Source organism: Nyctibius grandis, chromosome 2 (genome assembly GCF_013368605.1).
Source record: "Nyctibius grandis isolate bNycGra1 chromosome 2, bNycGra1.pri, whole genome shotgun sequence".
Lineage (NCBI taxonomy): Eukaryota > Metazoa > Chordata > Aves > Nyctibiiformes > Nyctibiidae > Nyctibius > Nyctibius grandis.
The window spans coordinates 40,740,635-40,763,151 of NC_090659.1; the positions used below are offsets into that span (position 1 = coordinate 40,740,635).

Below are 22,517 nucleotides of genomic sequence, written 5' to 3' on the forward strand. Positions count from 1 at the left end.
ATGAAATGCTAGTGAAGACTGAGACCCTCCTTTGAACCCAGCTTACTAGGGACTGCAATCAATAGGCATCCCATCAGCAGGGTCAAAACATGAGAGATTGCTATAACAAGAGAAGGCTTTCTGGAAAATGTTATTTTTCTCATTTTCTGGACTTTCCAAAATTAGATCCTATTTCTGTCAGTGGCATTATAGCAGGCCATTTTCGGATAGCTCTTAGAAACAATATCCTTCATTTTGAGGGAAACTGTATTTTGATGAAAATAAGAATGCCTAGTACTTTGTCCACTTTTGGAGGTAAACTGTAATTTGGGGGAGATTCCAAGTGAAATGGTGTTTATTTGCTGAAAAAGCCCTTTTGAATGCTCTTGGCAGTACAGGTGCAGCAACAACAAAACTTTTATTCATGCTCAAGAAAAAGAAGGATTTAGCATTTAGAAGACGATAGTGTAATACTGAGCTACCACAAAGAAATGAAACAAGGCAGCACTACGGGACAGTCACAAGGTGAAAAGAAAATCTGCTTTGTGACAATGAGTGTCAAAATCTGACAGAAATACTGAAGTTTTAAATAGCCACAAATTGTATATATGTGATCAATTTTGTTACTTAAAATTAGTCATTAGTTTAATATGAAATATTATGTTTGTTAGGAAATAAGGAAAAATTGCACGACCACAAAAATGTGTTCTTTTTGGTCCATCCCTAAAGGCAATTATATGAGATAAAATTTAGCAAGCAAATAAAACATGAATAAGAGGAAGAATTAAATTTATTAAGTGGAACAGTACATAATGCCCAAAGGCAAACTAAATACTGCCATTTATAGCTGTGAGCAAGGCTGAAACAACTACACTGGCTCACAAGAGCATTGTAGAAGGCAGGCAGGGACATGGAAGCAATAATGTGGAGAAGTTGTACCATGCAGTAATTTGTTATAACCACAGGGCACTGACAGATCATCATCAGGAGTGTATCTTTGTTAAAATCTTGGCACAAATTTAATTGCTGAAATAGTGGTCAGATTTGCGTTCTCTCTTAAAAGTTGGTGATCTATCATAGACAATTACATTTTACTATTTGCATTATTTATATTTTACTATTTTTAGATGGTAATCACAGTCTGATCATTAGTCCTATACATGTATAACACGTACCTGTAAGGTGGGTAATAGCCAAACCTTGCTTTAATGCAGGCATTGAGAAAATCCAATGCATTCCACCTACAATAAACAGCAGCCTAGTTTACTGTGATTTTTCCAAAAACCATGAGTGAAACCACAGGTCAGCTTCAGACTTTGTGGAACGCGCAGACGTTGCAGCTTATCTGGTGACTAGATGGGCTTAGGCCATCTTATCTCTGCATTTATTAAACGTGGAGGTCCTCCATAAAATCCCTTCCACTGGCCTTTTGGGATCCTGCCTCTCCAAATTTCAGCCCTTTACATTCATGATTACCTCTCATACACAGATGACTGCTCTTAATCAAGTGCAGAAAAGTACAAAAAAGGTCAGCCATGACGTACTACTTTCAACCCTACAGCTCTGCAAGGATGAGGACTTTTGGGAATGAAAGATATCTTCACCCCATACAAACCTAGGCTAAAATGAACAAATGAAGGACTATATGAATGATAATGCACCAGAGATGGGAGAAAGGGCTAATGAAGAGGGAGAACAGACCTAATGGTGGTGGGGGAAGAACTACAAGGAGAAAATCGTGGACAGAGTGAAGAAGGGTGGAGCAGCTCTTTTCCACTTTGCTGAAACAATTAACATGGAAGTTCATGCTGAATTTTCCCACAGTCTTCACTGCTGAAAAGGTCACGTATTTCATACAACTATACTCCAGAAAAATCTGTATAGGCTAAGAGGAGGCCTCCAGGAAGAAAAGTCAGGAGCAGCAGTGCTCACTGGGATTTGCACCATACACAGATGGAAGAAGAAAGGCTGTGCAGCACAGGTCTGATACAAGAGAAGGCTGCTTCAAACAGCAAAAAGTGGTTGGACAGCAGCCATGGACCAGCCAGCACTTCCAGGAGGCAACGCAGTGATGGCAAGTTTGTCATTAACCATATCATGATCCTCTCCTGTGTAGGATTAAAGCTATGTCTGGAACTGACCATATCAAAAAGCTGATGTGGAAGTTACGCAGTGGAAAAGGTCCTCAGGATGACTGTAAAAAATGTAGACATTCAAAGAAAAAAAGCCATCATTTCTACACCAACTTCACAACTTCAAGCAGTCAAAAATCATCTTGTTCAAAATGCTCACATGTCTGATTTCCAAATGGTTTCTAAAACTATTTCTACACCTTGGTAGTCTTTTTCACTTTAGATTTTGAAGTGTTTGTGACAAACCTGTTTCTTTTTCATATCCTTCTTTATGACCACAAGTCTAGATATGGTAGTTGCTGCTGTTACACGACTCCAGAAGGCAAAGCAGCATGAAAAATACTGTGAAGACTCTCAATAAGATTGTTGCCACAATCATTACAATCCATAAAAAAATGTTATTTATCGTAGTTTTTCTGCAAACATTGTGTCTCGGACATATAACTCTGTTATAGCAAGAAGCATCTCTTTCAAAGCAGAAAAAGATCTCATACTTTTCCCATTGCAGAACTTACGTTCAGCAAAATTGCCATAGATCTCAGTCGGGCCGGGTCTGTATCCAAGGAGCTTAAAAGATTAATCATGAAAGTAACCTATCAAATGATCTCTCCATGTAAAATCTGAACAGATATCAAAACAGGCAAGTTATTTGATTTGAGTAATGCTTAAAACTTAATAAGGCAACAATCAGAATGATAGTCCATTTACAGAATAAAATGGTCAGAAATGATAATCAAATGCCATACTTCCAGAAATCAAAACTTTGAACTGCTTCAACTGCTTTAGCTGTTCAGTGACCTCCTTATAAGCAGTGGTGATATGAACCTAGCAGAGATTTGTAGATTGATGGAAAGTAAAAGATAGCCTAATGCTTTGGTTTGGTCATAATTAAAATGAAATTTTAATGAGTTTAAGCATTAAACAAAACTGAATGCACTTAAGCAAAAATGATCCGCAAAAGCTTTCAAAAAGTACTAAGTGAACTACAGAGTACTATAAATCTAGACTACATCTACTTTCACCTGCAATCATAAAGGATGGTTACTTGAAAGCACGAAAACAAGACACACTATAAATAGTGCAAATAAAAACAATTAAGAAACAGCACTCTTGTAATCCATCTTGGCAGATATTTTTCATGCATTGATAGAAAGAAAAACGTTCACCATCAAGAAGAGAGATCGATGTTTGTAAAGAGGTATTTCTGCCAAGAATGGGGAAGAAGTTTAGTCTTTATTTAAAAGCTCTTACTTTTCCTTTGTCTGGTTTCTACTTCATCTTTCCAGTTTTATTGGCAAAATAGTAAAAGGAAAAACGGAGGAGGTAAAGTTAAAGACAAGGGGAAAACACATGTGCATCATAATTTTTGAAGACATAAATATTGTTTCCAAACTGTAAGATAAAATGTATTTGCCAGAGGACTCCCTGCACAGAAGACCAGGACAGGTACACAGCCGGAGTGCAGCAACACCCAGGATAGCAGAGCTGAGAGGGATGTCACCTAACAGGCTCAGGCACTGCTGACAGTAATGTTGTGGCAGTATGAGGGCCAGCATGGGCCAGATGTTCAAGGTGACTCAGGAGTCCCCAGGAGACTTCACAGCCCACGGTTTGCATAAACTGAGGGACCCTGCACTGCTTCAGGGCTCAAACTTGGCTGCACACACTGGCAGCATCCCAGCTGCTCCTCAACCCTACGCACACCTTCGTTTCCACTGAAGGAAAACTTGGGCTTGAAAGTGATAAGGGAAGGATGCTATGAATCAACAAGATCCTGGTCTGGACAGGTAGGGAGGTACAATAACAGTGCACAAAGCAGAGGAGATCTGCAGGGTGCAACAGTCCTGCTGTTAAGGTTCTCCCAACTAAGCTCATGCCACTGAAGCATCACAACTTTGGGATAAAAACGGGTCAATTAAAGATATCACCCATATGCATATATCAATTGCATCTTCAGACTGCTCTGTGGACATTCTTGGGGAGACAATCTTCATGCCTACATGAGATAAAACGTCCATCACCCCAAAAAACATGTGTGCTTTGACTGCTGAGGTAGAGCTGGGGGACTCTGACAGACATGCCAGAGTGGGGCAACACAAATACACATATAAGATGGGCACATCAGGCCAAATGGCTGACAGGATAGCCGAGTGTTTCAGTGCTATTCCTAGCTCAGTGACACCTAGATGTAGTTCGATTATTGATTAGCTTTTGGTGCTACGTACTGAGAGGAGCACATTCTGCCTTGTCAGACCTCAAACAGGGCTTGGACCCAAAGAGCTGGGAAGATACCAGGTCATGACTTTCCTTCTTCTCCAGGTCAAAGGCTGGAGGAGGACTGTACCTGTGCTGTAAGATCTCCCATTGAACATGGAGTGCACAGTTCATTTGGCTTTCAGCTTCCCTTGTGATCAGTACATACAGGCTTGCTCTCAGACCACCAGCACAGTGATAACAGGCCACAACGCCTCACAGACATGTAGTACTACACTTAACTGTCCACTTTAAGGGCTACACATACTTGCACTAAAGCACATGTCCTTTCTTCACCTGACATTTAAAGAAAAGAATGAAGCCTGTCAGCAGATGAAATAAGGCAACCTGCATAAAAAAGGCAAGTGGGTGAGGATTTTCCCCCCATATTATATATATTCCTTGTGATCAAAACCACTGGCTGTAATCCAGCAAGCTTTAAAGGCAGTTAGGTTTCTTTCTTTAGTCAGACCATGCCTGCATTTTCATTTAAGGTGGCTGATGTCGACCAGATCCCAGCTCACCTTCCTACCAGTGGTATTACTGCAGCGCAGCAGATCCTGCCTGGTTTTGCTGTGGAATTCATGCTTTTCCCCCATGATCTAGTTGCTGTGCAGCTTGGCTTCTAGAAAGGGTACAGGACCAGCACAGCTACTGTTGGCCACCTCTAAACTAGCCAGAAAGGCTAACAAGTAGTACGAAGCCATACAGTACTGGCCAAGTTGCATTTGCAAGATGTATAGTTTGGCAGCTTCATCAAATAAACTTGTTTTCACATCTTTGTGTCAAATCCATCTCATCTCTTATTCTCAGGTGAAAGGATGCAATTATCCCTTGTTAATGAAAACTGTTGTGTATCAGGCTAGCTAACAGGGAGCTGAATGGACCTGTTGAATCCAAAATCACCCCTGATGTATGGCTGAGGCCCCTCAGTAGCCTGCAAGGTACACATGGCTGTGCATGGATGTTTGGGAAGAGAGAGATGTGCTTTCTCCCCTGGCTTGTCTTCTCTCCTTTCCAGTGGGAGATGGTTTTGAGCCGACAGATCATGAACCCACTCCCACAAACTGCTGAGTGAGGTGCAAAGGCATGTCGCATCAGCCAGCTCCAAGGTGGGCTGCAGTTTCTCCCAGTCCCTCCAAACCAGCCTCACGCAATTGCCTGTCTCTTCTCTTCCCTCACCTCTACACACCCTGCGCTGGAGCTGCAGACAGAGCCCTCCCTTGCATAAGGTACAGCTGGTTTGATACGGCAACTTAACTCTGTGGGACCGAGGCAGAATCAAGAAAAACCGAGGAGCTGCAACAGATCAGAAATTGAAGCAGAACTCATCTCCACTTATCTTCCTGGTATGAATTTAAAGGTACTGTCATTATTTAACTTGCTAATTCAGTCTTTGAGTGCAGGACGGAGTAATGCAGTCTTAAACATCACCTTTAAGAGACACAGTCCTTATCTCACTTATTTCTTTTTATTGCACAGATAAGGTAGAGACACAGACAGAATACAAGCAGAAAAAACAGCTGGTATGTTGCTAGGAAACTAATTCAGAAAACACCGACGATACTTACAGGGTAAGGTTGAACAACAGTAAGGAGGATTGATTCTTTGCAGCTTCTATAAAAAGGAAAAAAAAAGTAAAATCAAGTAAAGATTCATACTTTTATTCACTACAGATAACCAGCTTTTCATTTCAATGAAGCAAACTGCAGTAATATGGCAAAACGTTTATTACAATCACATAGCAGAGAATTACAGAGATGAATAATGTGCCAAAATAACAATGGATATTAAAAAATAAGTTTTTTCCAATCTAAAAAATTTAATTGACTTAACTTTACAGTTTATACTATGATATATTTGCTTCATCAGAGAGATGTGCGTGCTGCAATAATGGTTTTCTCCAGCAAGAATGGAATAACATTTGATTAATCCTATCAGTTCAGCATCTATAGACTACAAATTTCTTTCACCTACTTTACAAATGCAAGTCACTTTTTATACCATCTAGCTCTTGTACACTTAATGCCAAATTTATCTGAAGACAGTAGTGTTTTCAAAACAAAAATGAGGACAAAATTTAACCCCGCTTCTTCTCTAGCTCAGATTTTTAAATGGGTGGAAAAAGAGTAATATTTGGTGAATACCCCCATTAGAATGTTTATATTTTTACAAGATTGCTAAAGAAAGGGTTTTCTTTAAAATTAAACAGCTCTTCTTTAGGATGAAACTCATAAATGGAAAACATATAAGCAGATCTAAAAAAACCTCAACTGATTTACAGGATAAAGAGCAGAAATTATTAGGAATAGTGATATGATCAAGTGGTCTACACAATGACTAATGTATATTTTGACTATTGGAGGGCAGCTGGCAGCAGTGAATAACTGGTGAAAAGTAAGAGTAAAGTGGAAGAAGAAGGAAGAGAAGCCAATTGGAGTCAATATCTCTTGTATTACATTGTTGGTTAGATGGCTGCTGAGGGCAATATTAGTTAAGAAAAAGTCAGATGCCGTCTTGTTCAGAAGGAGTTGATTTTCTGTTGGTTTTACTACTTTCAAACACAATTGTCTATTTATGATTTATTGCCTGGCTAACTGAAGTGCAACTGATTTGGCATGCCTAACCTGTTCAGCAGAACTAACTAAAATAAATCACACTGTATTGGTCTTATACAGTGTCACCTTATACGCATATTTACACTACTGGCATGCAACTTAAAGAGCCAAAAAGCAAAGAAAATAGAGTGGGAAGACTCCACCTGGAGTACTGTGTTCAGCTCTGGGGCCCTCAACATAAGAAGGACATGGACCGGTTGCAGCGAGTCCAGAGGAGGGCCACAAAGATGATGAGAGGGCTGGTGCACCTCTCCTGTGAAGACAGGCTGAGAGAGTTGGGGTTGTTCAGCCTGGAGAAAAGAAGGCTCTGGGGAGACCCTTCCAATCCCTAACATTCTGTGATTCTGTGATTCTGTGAAGGGGGCCTACAGGAAAGCTGGAGAGGGACTTTTTACAAGGGCATGTAGTGATAGGACGAGGGGGAACGGTTTTAAACTGAAAGAGGGTAGATTTAGATTAGATATTAGGAAGAAATTCTTTACTGTGAGGGTAGTGAGACACTGGAACAGGTTGCCCAGAGAAGTTGTGGATGCCCCCTTCCTGGCAGTGTTCAAGGCCAGGTTGGATGGGGTTTTGAGCAACCTGGACTAGTGGAAGGTGTCCCTGCCTGTGGCAGGGGGGTTGGAACTAGATGATCTTTAAGGTCTCTTCCAACGCAAACCATTCTGTGATTCTGAGTTTATAGCTTATAGTTTAAAAAAAAAAAGAAACTTCCACTCTATTTTGGCTAACAACAGGATTCCCTCTACTTTTTTTCTATTCTACCTACCACATTTTTGGGAATCTGAAAATGCACAATAAGAAATGTAATTTATTTCAAGAATCTCACACTCACATCTATGCTATCCATAACTATCCAATTTGTCACTGCTATATTAATCTAGGCATACGAGTAGACAGAAAAGCCCACAGCTGTTTGCTATGGGATAAACTCCAGCCCTGGGATAACTACTCCATGCCCAACTGACCTTTTCAATTACTTTCAACCCACTAATTTATGTTTCCCCCACAACATAAGACTACCACCACTCCTGCCTCCTGTGGTCCAGCTACCTCAGAGAGTCGCCTTTAAAAAAGAAAATCAGCTTCTCCTGAAAATGTTTTTCAGCTCTTCCATTATTCTTGGATTAAACCTGTCCAGGTGCCAGTGTAGACAAGATTCATCCTAGAGTAACAAGAGCTTTTTTAAACTAAAAGGTCAAAAGATTTATTTTGGGGACAAGACTTTCTTACACGATAATCACTTGCATTGGAAGGATGCTAGACCCTGGACCGTCCGTTCAACATTTGTGGACCCAAGCATGTTACATATACACAAAGCAGGTGTGAAGCACCACATATAGTCCCCTCATCATTAGAGAAAACATTTTCTATGAAACACATGCTACATACAAAACACAGCACAGTTACAAGAGAAATAAATATTTATTCAGCAGCTTTTTGACCTGCAGTACTCCGTCACGACTCCACCGCTCGTTTTAAAACTTTCTCAACTCATGATGACAAAACTCCATACCACAGCACATCACTTTCTACTTCCAATACTGTTAGCAAATCCTATATATCTAAATGATAACCCTTGCACAGCACTGGAGACTGTCAATCGTACCATGTATTGTACGTATCACAGTAATGGAAAAACAATGGAATCACTGACTGTGTACTGTGATCTGTAAGTTTTATAGCTTAAATGTATGTGTACATATGTATATTCATGTGTGACAGTAGAACATATAAACAGTTCAGATTAGATTATACAAACTAGGTATGTCACCACACTTAACCGTGAGCTACTTCTTTTAAACAACTTCTGAAAGATAGTGGCAAAGGCTAAAAAAACCAATTGCAGTCTTACTTTCCCCCTGAAATGTCTTTCCTCCTTTAAGAAGGTAACTAAAGTAAAAAAAAAAGAGTATATATTACAGATATTTTATTACGCTTCACACTCACTTAACCACAACCTAATTATTTATCTTTTAAATCTACATACTCTTTTAGAGTCACTCAAGGCCAAACATCTGCAACTCCAAGTTTGGACAACAGCTGTGGACTTTTTGGGTGCTCTGCCATCTGACCAGCTAACACCAACACCTCAATAAAATATCATCATGTTTCTTTCATTTCCTGACATTAGAAACAAGTGGTGAGACGAAGGCTAAAATCTGAAAACTGCGACGGCAATTTCAGTGATTCATCTCTCTGTCCTTCCCCATGCCCCGCGTGGTGATTATATTTGTCCGTTCTTCCTACTCCTTACAGCTACTTAGGCTGTAACAAGGAGAGAATATAGATGGTTCGAGAATCAAATTATGGCACATTATAAAGGTTAAAGTTGTATTACTAAGTATCACACATCTCAGGCTACACAAGATGTTAACATTCAGCTACAATGCCAGCCATTGACTTTGTCTGTGAACTTGCAGCTGGAAATCACTGTCTTGCTTCTGCTTCCTTCTAGCTGGAAGAGAGCAAGGGATGCGAGGGCAGATGAGGGACGTGGGGGGACTCCCAGTATCTGACCCATATGGAATAAGAGGCTCTGTTCGTCATATGCGTCCTACAGCAAACATAGCATATGAATAAAGAGAAAGGATGTATGTTACCTGTAATCACTCTTAAGAACCAAGAATGGAAAATTGTTGTTTATGATAATTTAAAAGCTTTTAGCAATTTTACATGCTTGAGGAGTCCTAGGTTTCTCTCTCAGTGAAGATGAACAAATGAGGAATTGACATATAACAAATAATATCATTTACAGGGAATGCCATTAAAAAAAAATCTTTCTCTTAACTGTAACTTATCTCTGTTTCACTCACACCAAACATAAAATTCTGCAACTCTTGTTTTGAAATGCTTCGTTGTCTGCTATTTCAGGATCCTCTGTTTCACTTTGGGTCTCACTATTGCTGAGAAAGGTCTGAATTTCACAATTATGGAGTGTGATGCCATGATTTGCAGTATGATTCATACTACATTTTTGAAGTAAGGAAACTGAAATCAGCGGGTCAAAATCTAACTACAAAATCTAACAAGTTACCTCAAATGCCCTATTCAAAGCTAAGGGAAGTGGAATTCATCTTCAAACTCTAGCATCTAGGCTAGAGAAATATCATTCAGCATTTTAATGTCTTTCATTATTATGAAGATTAAGGCAGTAATAACAAAGAGTTTACAAAGTCACTCTATTGTAGTGCCTTTCGAATTCTTTCAAAAGGAACATTTTGATTTTTTTTACATAAAACCTGTTCTACAGTAGTTATCTTCGCCTAGGGAAACTCCAAATTTCACTTCACCAGACTTTTATCATGAGCAACAGTTCCTGTGGAAAAGAACAGATTGCCCCAGAGATCCGCTTAGATTTATTTTCCAGGGCCAGAGACATCTTCTGGAGACACCTCAGTGGGACAGAGTAGACCCTTCTTAACCCAGTGTTGCCTCATTTTCTGCTGTTACCACACAGCCCCCCACAGTGTGCCTCCAGGTCCTGCAATGACGCCAGCCTGCCTGAGTGGACTAGGGGAACCTTGATAAGCTAGTGAACAAACTCAGTATTCATTGACACCATGAAACAATGCAGAGGGACAGAGGGAGAGAGGCTTTAAGAAGATTATGCCTTTTCCCAAGGCTATTTTTGTCATAGGAGAAGCAGCACTGTGCAAACACAAACACACAAGCTAAAAGCCCATGCAGTCCAGCTCTTCTGCACTGGAGAACTCCTTCAGCAAGAGCCATGGTGCGTGGGGCTCTTCCCCCTCTGTTTCCAAAGGCAACACTGCAGCACACAAACTAGAGGCAACGCTTCCATGACTCAGTAGCTTCTAACTGAGAAGTACAATAGATTAAACCAGACTGGAAGCCATGCTACTGTGGGCAGATCGCTTCTGGCCTCTTGATTATATCTACTCATAGATGAATGTTCTTTCAGCAGCAGGTGAAGAACCTGACCTCTCCAAGCCTAGGAGGATATTTTCCAGACAATTTTTAGGGGAACACAGAAAATCATACTTTCCTCAAGAGGTTGCCAACATATGGCACAAGAACTGCTTGAAGGGTGGCAGTGGGATTTCAGTCTCTGCCTGTCCAGCTGGCTTCATTGACCTCCAGGAAGTCTCTCTGAAGATCCTGTACACAGCTAGAGATGGGCGTTCCTGTGACCATGCTATGCAGGCAAGGCAGGGTATGCCATGCATGGCATTACATCCCCAGCTCCATCTCAGAAGACAGTTGCAGGAGTGCAGCAGGCAAGAAATGTAGCAAGAGCCTCATGAAATAAGGTACACTACCACAAAGGTGAGGTGTGGGGTCACAGTTTGGGGAGGAGGGGTAACGTTGCATGGTATACAGATATAGACGATGGAACATGAGGCCAAGGTCTTGCTTTGGGGGTGGACACATGAGGAACAACCTAAGAGATGAATGGGAGCATCAGATTAGATGCTGTTTTTTTCTGGGGATGACAGAGCACAGAACACAAAGACCATGGTGTTCAGGTCTTATTTTTGGAGATAGGGAGGGTGTGTTGGAATCCCTGGTATCACAAGGCAGAGGGATCACACTCATATTTGGAAAGCTGGTGGCTGCTTCTTCCACTGCTGTTAATGGTATTACCTGCCCTTAGCCTCACTGTCAATTCAGTGAAATACTCCTGACATCCAAGCAACTTCAAGTTGTGAACTCCTGAATCCTACAGTTTAATTCGAATAGCCCTTCTCCTTCACAAGGTCCTTAAAATCTAAGTCTGCCATTAAATATGTGAGGACTTGCAGCGGCAGAAGCAACCTGCACAAGAATCTGGGAATTTTACAGGATTCTTGTTCAAATGCCTGAGCCCTAAAAACTGTGCAAATAATGGATGCTTGAAATGACTACTGCCACATAAAGTATAAAAGATATAAGCATGGGATTATTAGTGCACTGCAGGATCAAACAGCAGCAGAAACACAGCTGAGAGAAAAGATACTCCGATTCGAACATAAATAACTTCAATAATAGCATAAAGAAAATTACTGTCAAAGCAAATTGTGTTTTATATAAATGTTCTTCTTTCTTTTAAAGGTCTGGCATGGTGTGAAAGTCAATCTTTAAAATTGTCACAGTCTGCAGCTGGCACTAATTGGAACCCTTGTTGGCAGTCTCCATAAGGGGCCAAGAAGCAAGCATGTCTGCAGGCTGAAATACACTCGCTTCCTTCCATAGAAGTGGTCCCTTCAGATCAGGGCTGCGGCACTCTGGCAGACTCATACAGGAGATACCATTTCAGATGCCTCTGCAGTAAAGGCTTTGAGAATAAAACAGCCTCCCGTTCTCTAAGGCTGTCCATCTATCAAGTTTTCACGTGTACCAAATTCACTCCCTTTTCTCCTTTACTAGCACTGTGGCAAGGTGAGCCCTATAAAGAAGTTGTTCTTGAATTTCAGTGCTTTATGAAGTCCTATATTTACCTCTAGCCAAAATAAACCTCCTCTCCACAAATATCCAAAGTTGTCCAGTTGCCTATATTCTGTCAACTATAAGGCTATAACATTTGTAACTCATTTACCAAAATGTCAGTCAAACAGTAGATACCTGTGTGCGCTGTACAAGAGTGCCTTGGTGGGGCTGCTTGAATACCAACAGCAGCGTTATGCTGCTATCTAACTGCTGAGCAATGATACCTGCAGTCCTCCACCAGACAGTGTCTTACCAGCTGCTTCTTACTGGCCTTCAATTCTGGAACGCAACTCAATATCAGCCACATGCAGAAAACTCTACATTGACTGAGCCGCCTTCCTTAGACAACCACTTTCCTACTTACATAGATCCATGACGGTCTCCCTCAGCCCCCGAGAGAGCTTAGGGTTAAACCTCAAGACGGAGTAGAGGACGTATTAGGAGATACTAACACTGGAGTTGGCTGCTCCAACAGAATCAGTATTTGCTTGTTTTGGCCAGTGTAGAAACCAAGAGCCAGATGGGCATGCATGTATATCTGATGGACCGAGACTTTCACCAAGTTTGACTGTTAGCATGCTACTGCCACACGATCACAGCATAAATTACTTCATGCTGCATGAAGATGCCATACTGCCAAGGAAAAAAATGTAGCACTTACTCCCCTATTAATTAATCGTTCAGCTGTCCTCTTCTAATTAGACTTTCTGCACATTAGTTTTAAAGGATCAAAGATGGATAAAGCAGGATAATATTGGTCTCTCAGGTCACTCATCCAGGCCAACGTTTCAGTGCTAGTTTTCCCATCATTAACTGCCAAAGCCTCAGAAGCTCTGAGGAAAAGTTAATTCTCAAAGTGTAATGAACAAAGTGCAATATAAGCCAGCCCCAAGATGTCTATTGATGAGACATCTTTAAGAATGGTGCTATGGAGCTACTATACAATGCTATCAAAGTAAAATATTTACAGAACATGGTGGCCTCACCATGGAAAGGGCAGTTCCACTCTCTTGAAAACTTCTCTTCTTTGTTTGTCAGACTATGTTGTTTCCATCAGACTGCAACGACTTTTAAATGGCATTTCTGTGGGCATTTTGAGCAAGCCCTTTCAGACAGGGTTTCTAAGTGAGCAAGATGCAATTCTGTTTTCCCATTCTGCAGCTGCCCATGTGCAGAAGCCGGAAGGCCCGCAACGGCTGCCCACTGTACACACTACTCAGGTATGTTAAACCCATGCAATTAACTTAGGATCACTTATCTTTTGCACTAACATACTTACTGAGGACTTCCAGAAACTTGGACTGTACTGAAACACCGAGGTTGCAGAACAAAATGCACATCATGGGAAATTCTAACCATTCCACAAAATTCAACCCAATGCTGACATGAAAAGATTATGCTTTGAAACAGCAGCATAAACCCATTCTCTGGTGCAGCCACCAGAGACCTAGCAATGATTATGAAATCTACTCCGATTACTCCACCATTTCTTAACTTCAACCATCAAAAATGGAGCATCATGACCTTGTTACAGCTGCATACAAGGTAACAGCAAAATCTAAATTGAAAAATGCTAAATGTAATTACAACATTCTTCTAATTTTCTAAATTTTTGTAAATACATCTGGATGTTTAAACTGGATCCAGAGTTCATGTACCTGGGAGAGGGAAACAAAAGGACTACACCACCTCGAGTGCCTTTCTTTACAGGTCCCACATGTTCCTCTACATTATCTGAATTAGATTGAGGCTTTCTTGTGCTCTACTGAATTTCCAGCAGTTGCTTAGACATCTTGATGCAGTCACATAGCCACTTGAATTTTTACTTCAACAGTGGAAACAGACAAAATAATGAAGCTTAAAGGACTGAAGGAAATGATGAGGTAACTTTCCAAACCCTGAAAATAGGTGTTATTCCGTTCACTTATCTCAGTGCAAAAGAGAGATTGACAATATGATCTAGCAATTGAAAAGGATGTTTCAGAGAGCAAATGTAACTCTAATATTCACATAATGAAGCTTGTTGGTTTCTTATTTTTTTTCTTTCAAAGAGACAGAATGTACATTTTCACTTAGGAAAGAAATACCCTCTTCTAATGGTTTATTTTTAATGTCTGTTTTTGCTGACACTATGTTAGAAAGTAACAATAATCCCCTTAGTTAATATTTTTTTTCTCTAGTCTGGCTGCAGCAGACCTCTCATGACCCACAGGAAGTGAAGTTTTGATTTCATCGATGCTGGGCTACTTCTCTTCATTTTAAGTGGCAGAGCAGCATGCTTTAGATGAGGACATCTTGACAATGGGGAAAAAAGAATAAGAGAGAAATAATAATTCTTTGAATAGTCACACAGTATCAGGATAAAAATCAGTAGCAAAAGACCAACAGCTATGGTGATGGTTTGACAATATACTAAATCAGGCTTCCAGTAATGGATTGAGAAAATCTGTGGCTGTGTGCTGCACAGCTCTGGAGCAGTGTGTGAACAGTGTCTATTGGTACCAGCATGCTCAGAAACTTAAATAAAACAGATTTTGTACAGGATCAGGTATTGTCTTTCGTTCAGCAAATGTCATAAAGTTAGCACAGAAGTCGACAAAAACTTCATGACACATCTAATGGCTAATTTCACAGAAATGTAACTCAATGCCCAGGTTAAAACTGCACTGGTGATTGAACAAGAAAGGTACAGCTCTGCTACCACAAACCATGAAACCAAAGCTGGACTGACAAGTGACTGCTTATGGCCACAATGACATGAAAGGATGTGAAGGGAAGTGCTCTTGCTGGGATGGTCACAGCACCTTCCGGCAGCAGGCAAAGCGACGCTACTGCCTTCCACAATGAAACCCTGCCTCAAGCGGAGATCTTCTTTGCCTACCAAGTCTTGACAAAAGTTAGGCGGTTGATATACTGATATTAATATAATGCAAATATTGCTTCATTAGTGCTTCTACTCTCTCAACAGTCTCCCCCTACTCTGATTTTTCTCATAGGTGGGCATACTTTGGACAGAGAGTAGATATACTGTATACGCTGGTGCAGCGCTTTGCATAATGAAGTTTGGTCAATCTAGATAGTATGGCAGTTAAGAGATCAGTAAAATGCATTATCTTATGCCAAACACTTTGAATAAATAGTTACGGCAATGAATTAAAATAAACACTGCTATAAACTTGTCGTTCCTTGCTGAGAAATAAGGACATCACGTACTCTAAAATCACATTTCAAATTGGAAATAAGGAAGTGAAATAAAAGATAGTTGAAGATGTCAGAAACTGTAGAGGAAGAGACGACTGTGTCAATAAGATTGCAAAAGAGATCTATGGGAGTTACATATTAAAGAGGAGGAAAGATCACTAAGAATGAGAAAATCTTAAAGATATTTTTATTATCTAACAAATTAACCATAATCTTTTATGATCAGAGCTTCATTTTCTTTTGTACTGAAGCATTAGAAATCATTACAGCTGCTATTCATAATCTGTACGGCACTGGCATTTTCACTTTCAGGTTAGGGCATTGTGTATGTAGTAATGAAAGGTCAGGCATTCACATACATCCTTCATTCCTGCAGCTATTCAATTTTTTCTTTTCCTTAATGCTTTTCAAAAAGCACAACATCAGATAAATTTTGCTGATTAAATGTTAAATGCTTTAGGAGCATCTTGTTTTAGAGAGTTATCTGAGTTTTTATTAATAATGCATAACATTCACATAGGGTTATTCCGTGTCAGAAGTCTTTCACAGACATTGTCTTAGCTCTAAGTAATCCAGCCAATAAAGGAAAAGAAATTAAGAAGAGGAAGACACATTCAGAAATGAGACAAAGCTCTTGAATTCTGAAGAATATTGTATTTTCAAGCAATATATTATATACTGTGCTCAGTTCAATATTATTGGCTTTATTATTGTTCCTTAAGAAAAAAACATTCATTCAAAAAGTAAATGGCATTTTTCTTTCAGATGCCTGAACACTATTATTTTTGCTTTCAAGTCTTATCTGCTTTTTTGGAACCAGACTATCTGATCCAATCTAAGAGCATCTCTACTCTTTGTTACGAACATATTGCTATTATTATGTTTTAAATAATTAAAGCTTGATTGAAATAGTTTTAAGAAATAAATGTTCCAACAAAAAAAAGATTAATTCAATTCCTCATTAAAAAAAGTTTAATCGGTCAGTGGCTTGAGTTTTGTGGCTATTGTTGCTGCTGCTGTTTATTATTATTATTATTATTATTATTATTATTATTATTATTATTATTATTATTATTATTATTATTATTATATCTGCAAGGTTAGACGACAGATACTGAGCTGCAGAGACTACTGTAGAATGACTTTTGCTTACTGAGTCCAGAATAGAAAATTTGTTGGTCAGATGCCAAAGACATATCCATGTGCCACTGAAGCAGCATAAGTGATGGCAAATGTGATTTTGTAATGATTTGGATGGGCGGCCAAAGAGGCTACTCTTCTTAAGCTACCATGCACGTGGCACCGTAATTCAGACAGCAGCAGTCCTGACATGCAAACTGTTTGGCTATATTTGTGTCCCCACATATTATTTAATATATTTAAGATGTAGACTGATATGAGGAGAAATTGAGTCAGAATTGTTACCAGCCAATTAACCACTTGCTTCTGTTAAATTGCATTAAAATTGCATTAGTTATTAAAAAGTCCTTCCACGAATATACACCATATATCCAGAATTAAAATTTAAAGGTTCATCCCTCTTTTTTTTTTAGAAGGATGTATTTATTTATTGTGCTAAAATCAATAAGATAAGACTTTAAAAATCTATTCTGTTTAAAGCTCTGTCCAACCTTTCAAAATCATACTGTTAATTTTCATTTAATACATCTAAATATTTATGCTGGATAACTTAATAATGTATTTATGTTGTTATAACTTTTATTTTTTCCCCTTTTTGTATCACTAGAACAACATTGTTCTACATTTTCCTTGGGACAAAGAATCACTAATACAAGCGTCACCGAGAAGTTACAAAGCAAATGTATGCTGCACGTAAATGTGGTCCTTAAGATAAAACTTAAATTACACTTAAGCAGAAATGCTTCCTTGATAAATGCAAAAATATTGCAAAATGTAAGGGAAGAAGGAATGTTTGAAAAGGGGAGAAGAAAACTACCCTGCAGACACAAGCCAAGCACAAAATGCTGAATGGTTGCATTATTCTGTTCACACAGAAAATGAAGATATAATTGCAGTGCAGTCGGACACTCTAATGTGAGCTTTAGTCTAGTTACGATGGGTAACAACAGCAGTAAAAATACAATGCCGCTCCCTTTGATATTCCCCCTCAGAAAACTCCCACACTCGCAGAGCCATGCCGGTGCTTTGTTATCCGTACCAGCCAGCTTGAAGTTCACTCGGGGATACGATCGCACACATGCTGCATCCAGGCCAGCCCCAGCCCCAGCCCCATCCCACTGCCTCTGCAGCACTGCCACGCTCTGCGCTGCAGCAAAAAAAAAAGGGAAAATTAACCAGTTTCATCACTGTCCTCTCCTGCTCCTTAGAAGCTGTGGGTAACAGTCAGGACTGAAGAGGAGGACAGTAAAACATCTCTCTGCTGTTTAGGAAAATGGCGAGGAGGAGGAGGGAAGCTGTTCGTGGAGGAGGTGAATACGTAACTCACCATATAGCTGCAGCCAGAAGGTGGTAGGAGGGAAGATGGATGTTGGTATAGGAAAAAAAGAAGAAAGAACTGACTTCATGCGACTTGCTAAATTGATTTTATAGGTATTTTCTAAATAATTTGTCTGGTATACTTGTATTTTTCAGGTAGACTTAAATCCCCCATGGCTTGACAGGGTGCTTCTGTTTCCCCGGAGAGCGCTGAGCCTCCTGCAGACGGCAGGACCCGCCGGAGCTGTGCCGCCCTGCACGGAGGGGCTCGAGACCCACGGTGCTGGGGAGGGAGCACGCCATGCCCTGGCACAGAGACTGCCCTGGGAAGGCCACAGCCTCTGCTCCCAGCACAGCCGCTCCACTGCATCGAGCAACTGTTCGGCACAAAACCCTTAAGCAGGCAGAGTCGCTTTATCAAGCACTCTCTAAGCACGAGCCGTGACACCACAGGGGTGAGGGCACACCACTGTCTGCAGTTCTGAATCAACCTGTCACCAACCATCTTCTCTGGGCAGAAGCCAGTGCTGTCAGTGTGGGCCGCGCTCGCTGCCGGCAGGTTTCTGGGACAGAGCGCAGAGACGGTCGCCTGTGCATTACAAATGGGCCGAGGTGAGAGATCGCAGCAGAGAGGCTCAGTCCAGCCAGCACAGCCAGCCACCCCCAGCACCTGTCCTAACAGTGCTTCGGTGGCGAGATTCACCTCGAGCTGTCTAATGGCATGCGGTACCACAGCTTAGAGGACTAAGTACATTTACTTCTCTAGATGCTTTCTGTAATCAGAGGGACAGCTGCAAATAGTTTCTCCCATCTTCAGCATGGCTGCAGGTGACTAGCTTGAGCTAAAGGCCCACTATAAACAGCTAGAGTTCATAGAGGTGAATTTTCAATCAATCAGGTGTGGGAGCAGATTTATTGTTGAAAAACGACCGTGGCCTGTCCGACACAAACAGACAAGCAGGCCGCTCTGCGGGCTGCACACAGGGTTTTAGCCACCTCAACTCCACTACCTGGCTTTGGACACTGCAAGGCTGGCTCTCGTAAGTCTGAGCCAACTCAAGTATGCTGCATAAAAATGTTTCCCATATAAGCAAACAAAATAACTTCAATGAGTCAAAAAGCATGCGATATCAAGGTTTCCCTTCTACAAAATAACTCCTATAAAGAACAACCTTAGGGGTTTGCAGTTTTCTTCTCTTGGGTGAACATCCTTTTCTTCTCTTGAACAGCTTATACTTCTGTTTCATTTTTAGTGTATTGAGGACTTCCATTTAAAGCTAGTTGATGAAGTCATTAAGCACCACAGATATCCCTCACTTCAGCTGCAATCATGAGATAAGTATCAAAAAAAAGCTTCAAAAGTCTTATCTTCTTCATTTGTACACACTGACAACGACCTGTCTGTGCAAGAATAAATTCCTTGTTCCAAGGACGCGCATTAAAATTCAGTTCTCAAAGGGGACATAACAGAGGATTTAGCATGCAAAGGATACATGGTCTTTAAAGGCTGTATGTCAAACTGCAAGATTAAAAACAGACTTGTCAAAATTGAGTCTGACAGAAATCACCGTAACATCTCCTATGTTCCAATGGACATAATATTCTTCATTATGTAGTCAAATAGTAATTTTTCTGGGCAACCTGGAGACTTCTCTGGAGTCTAATTAGACTGCAAATGTGATTTTAGAAAAACGAATTAAACCATTATTTGCTGATGCAAAGTGCTAGATTACGAGTATTGGCTGGCAGTTTCTTCACATCTACAGGTCAGTAGTTTTTTGCATACATGTAAGCAAGGAGAACAGTTAGAGTCCACCCTCATGCATAATTTTGGCCTTTAGGTTGAATCTGTCAGCGAAAAGTGGACGACAGCAAGAACAAGATCTAAACAGATAGGTCACAGAACACTGATAACGCATTTTTATCACCTGCAACCCAAACTAGACACAAAACTGGCCAGGTGCATTTCACTATTCCTTGTGCCGTGTATGGCAAGAGAAAAATAAAAAAATAAAGAAGAGTTAAAAATTATTAATCTGTGATTCTACAGAAAGTGATCCAACTATTAAAAGTCTTTTACACCTTGCAAATCCTTTTTTTTTAATTATTTTCAAGATATTTTTCATTCCCTAATTCTGTCCTATCCTGACTTTTTACATTTCAGTGATGCTAAAAGATAATCTTGGGGCATGAGCTCTTAGCCTAAAAAGGATCAACAGCCACAAAATCGTATAAAGAAAAGGGGCAGGAGAGAGAAGTATCCTTATAGAATCATCTTCTCAAAGCTAATCATTAAAAAGAAAAGTGAAGGAGGGAGATCAGAGAGCTCTGAGAGGATTTATTTTGTTTGCTTTACTTCCTCTACCCTCTCCCCAGCTGCAGCTTTCTGAGAAACATTCAAAGTTCATACCTTCCCCACAGCTCTTCTGAAGATCCGATCTCCAGCAGGGAAGTTTCAGGAAGGTCACCTATGAAGGGGATCTTTGCCCCTCAAAATCCAGAAGTTCACCATTTGAACCACGTACTATTAGAATTTTTAAAGGCAATTAGAAACAATACATTCTCCTAGTTCTTTGCTTCATCCTGTGAGACCAAATGTCTAACTTTTGCTTTGCTGTTCTGCATGCTGCTGTTGCCAATATCATTAACCTATTTATTCAGCCTGATGCACCTCAACGTTTTGCAAAATGTGGTGATGACTTCATACTTCACTCGAAGTGCTGCCACTGCCTTGCTGTAGGTCAGGGCAGTGTCCCCGTCTGAGCAGCAGCCTGAAGAGCTCTTCCTCTCCTGGCCCTGGGCAAAAAATCCCATGTGTCCCAAAGGCAAAGCATGTTTCGGTGGCTTGCATCCATATCCATTGGTTACACAAAACCAGCCACTGGAGATGCTTATGGATCCCTACAGCTACATTATGCTGACTTTAGACCTGCCACTCCTTTTATCTCCCTCCATAGGAGATGAAAGGAGTGGCAGGCTGCTTTGGCTGCCCCCCGAGGTCATCATGAGGAGCAAGGGCAGAAGAGACAGCTCCTCTCCAACCTGCAGTCTCTTTTTCCTGTGTCCTGGGCTGGGAAATATTCCAGCTACTGCAGATGCCACCTACCTCCAGTTCATCTAGTAAGAGGTAATTTGGAAAATTATACTACTCTGGAAACAGAGTCCTTCCCCTTTGCAGAATAAAGGTGAGATCTGCACACAGAGTCATTCCATGCACTAGAGCAGGGAAAGTGGAAGGGAAAAGGGAAGACAATGTTAAGTCTATGATTTCCACTTGAAGAATTCATATTATATTTATTCATTAAGGAGATCTTTGATTACATGCACAGCCAATAAAGGGAAGATAAAGTTGTAAGCTACAGCATGTTGGAGAGAAGAGAGAAAAACAGGAACCTGTAGGTTCCTGCTGTGTTGCTTTTTAAGGGAAAAAAAGAGATGAGAAGTTACCAAGAGTATTCAGGACTGTTAGGGGACGAAGGGAGGAAAAAAAATACTTATGCTTTTTCTAACTAAAAGGGTTGTAGAAATAAATCTTCCCAAGAGAGAATATTCTGTAAACAAGTCATTGTGTAGTCTGTCTGACCTTTCTCTGAAACAACTGGAGCCAGTCCTATCAGATACAAAATGCTAGAATAAATGGACTTTGGAACTGATTTGGTCTGGTGGTTCCTAAACTGTTGTATTCCCCTTCCAAGTGATTAATTTGTTTCATAAAAGCTTGTAATAATGCTCACAGTGAGAGGTTACCCAGTACACACAGTACTGACATTTTTGGTTGACATTTGCTTCTCATCAAAGTTCTCCTGAACTTCAGCAATCACCACTGAAATATCTGTTACATGGAATGTAACCATAAGTCCTGAATCTAATCAACTTTCTCCACACAAAAAGCTTAGCTCAGGAAGGAAGATGATTTCACTGAAAAACACAGTGACATATATTTTGTAAAGAAGGGTGCTATCAATTAACCACATATTTTGCTTTACTTATTTAAGCTCTGTTTTAGTCAGAATTTGAGATAGGGAAACATTTCTGATTCAGCCTGCTTTGGGTTTCCAGCTCTAATACCATACTGAGGGCTGGAAAATTAAACCAATTAACTTAAGGAAAGTAAAACTTGGGAGGAGTGGCTGAGATGCCGGAAGGCTGCACAGCCATTCAGAGAGACCTGGACAGGCTGGAGAGTTGGGCGGGGAGAAATTTAATGAAATATAACAAGGGCAAGTGTAGAGTCCTGCATCTGGGCAAGAACAACCCCATGTACCAGTACAAGTTGGGGACAGAGCTGTTGGAGACCAGCGTAGGAGAAAGGGACCTGGGGGTCCTAGTGGACAACAGGATGACCATGAGCCAGCAGTGTGCCCTTGTGGCCAAGAAGGCCAATGGCATCCTGGGGTGTATTAGAAGGGGTGTGGTCAGCAGATCGAGAGAGGTTCTCCTCCCCCTC

At 40.6% G+C, this 22,517-nt stretch overlaps 1 protein-coding gene across 1 annotated transcript in view; it reads right to left on the bottom strand.

The window, feature by feature from the left end:
- FRMPD4 (FERM and PDZ domain containing 4) overlaps nucleotides 1-22,517 on the bottom strand; it is a 115,105-nt gene that overhangs the window by 23,501 nt on the left and 69,087 nt on the right. Inside the window, 1 exon segment of the mRNA XM_068425408.1 lies at nucleotides 5,936-5,981. Coding sequence (XP_068281509.1) covers nucleotides 5,936-5,981 — 46 coding nt within the window.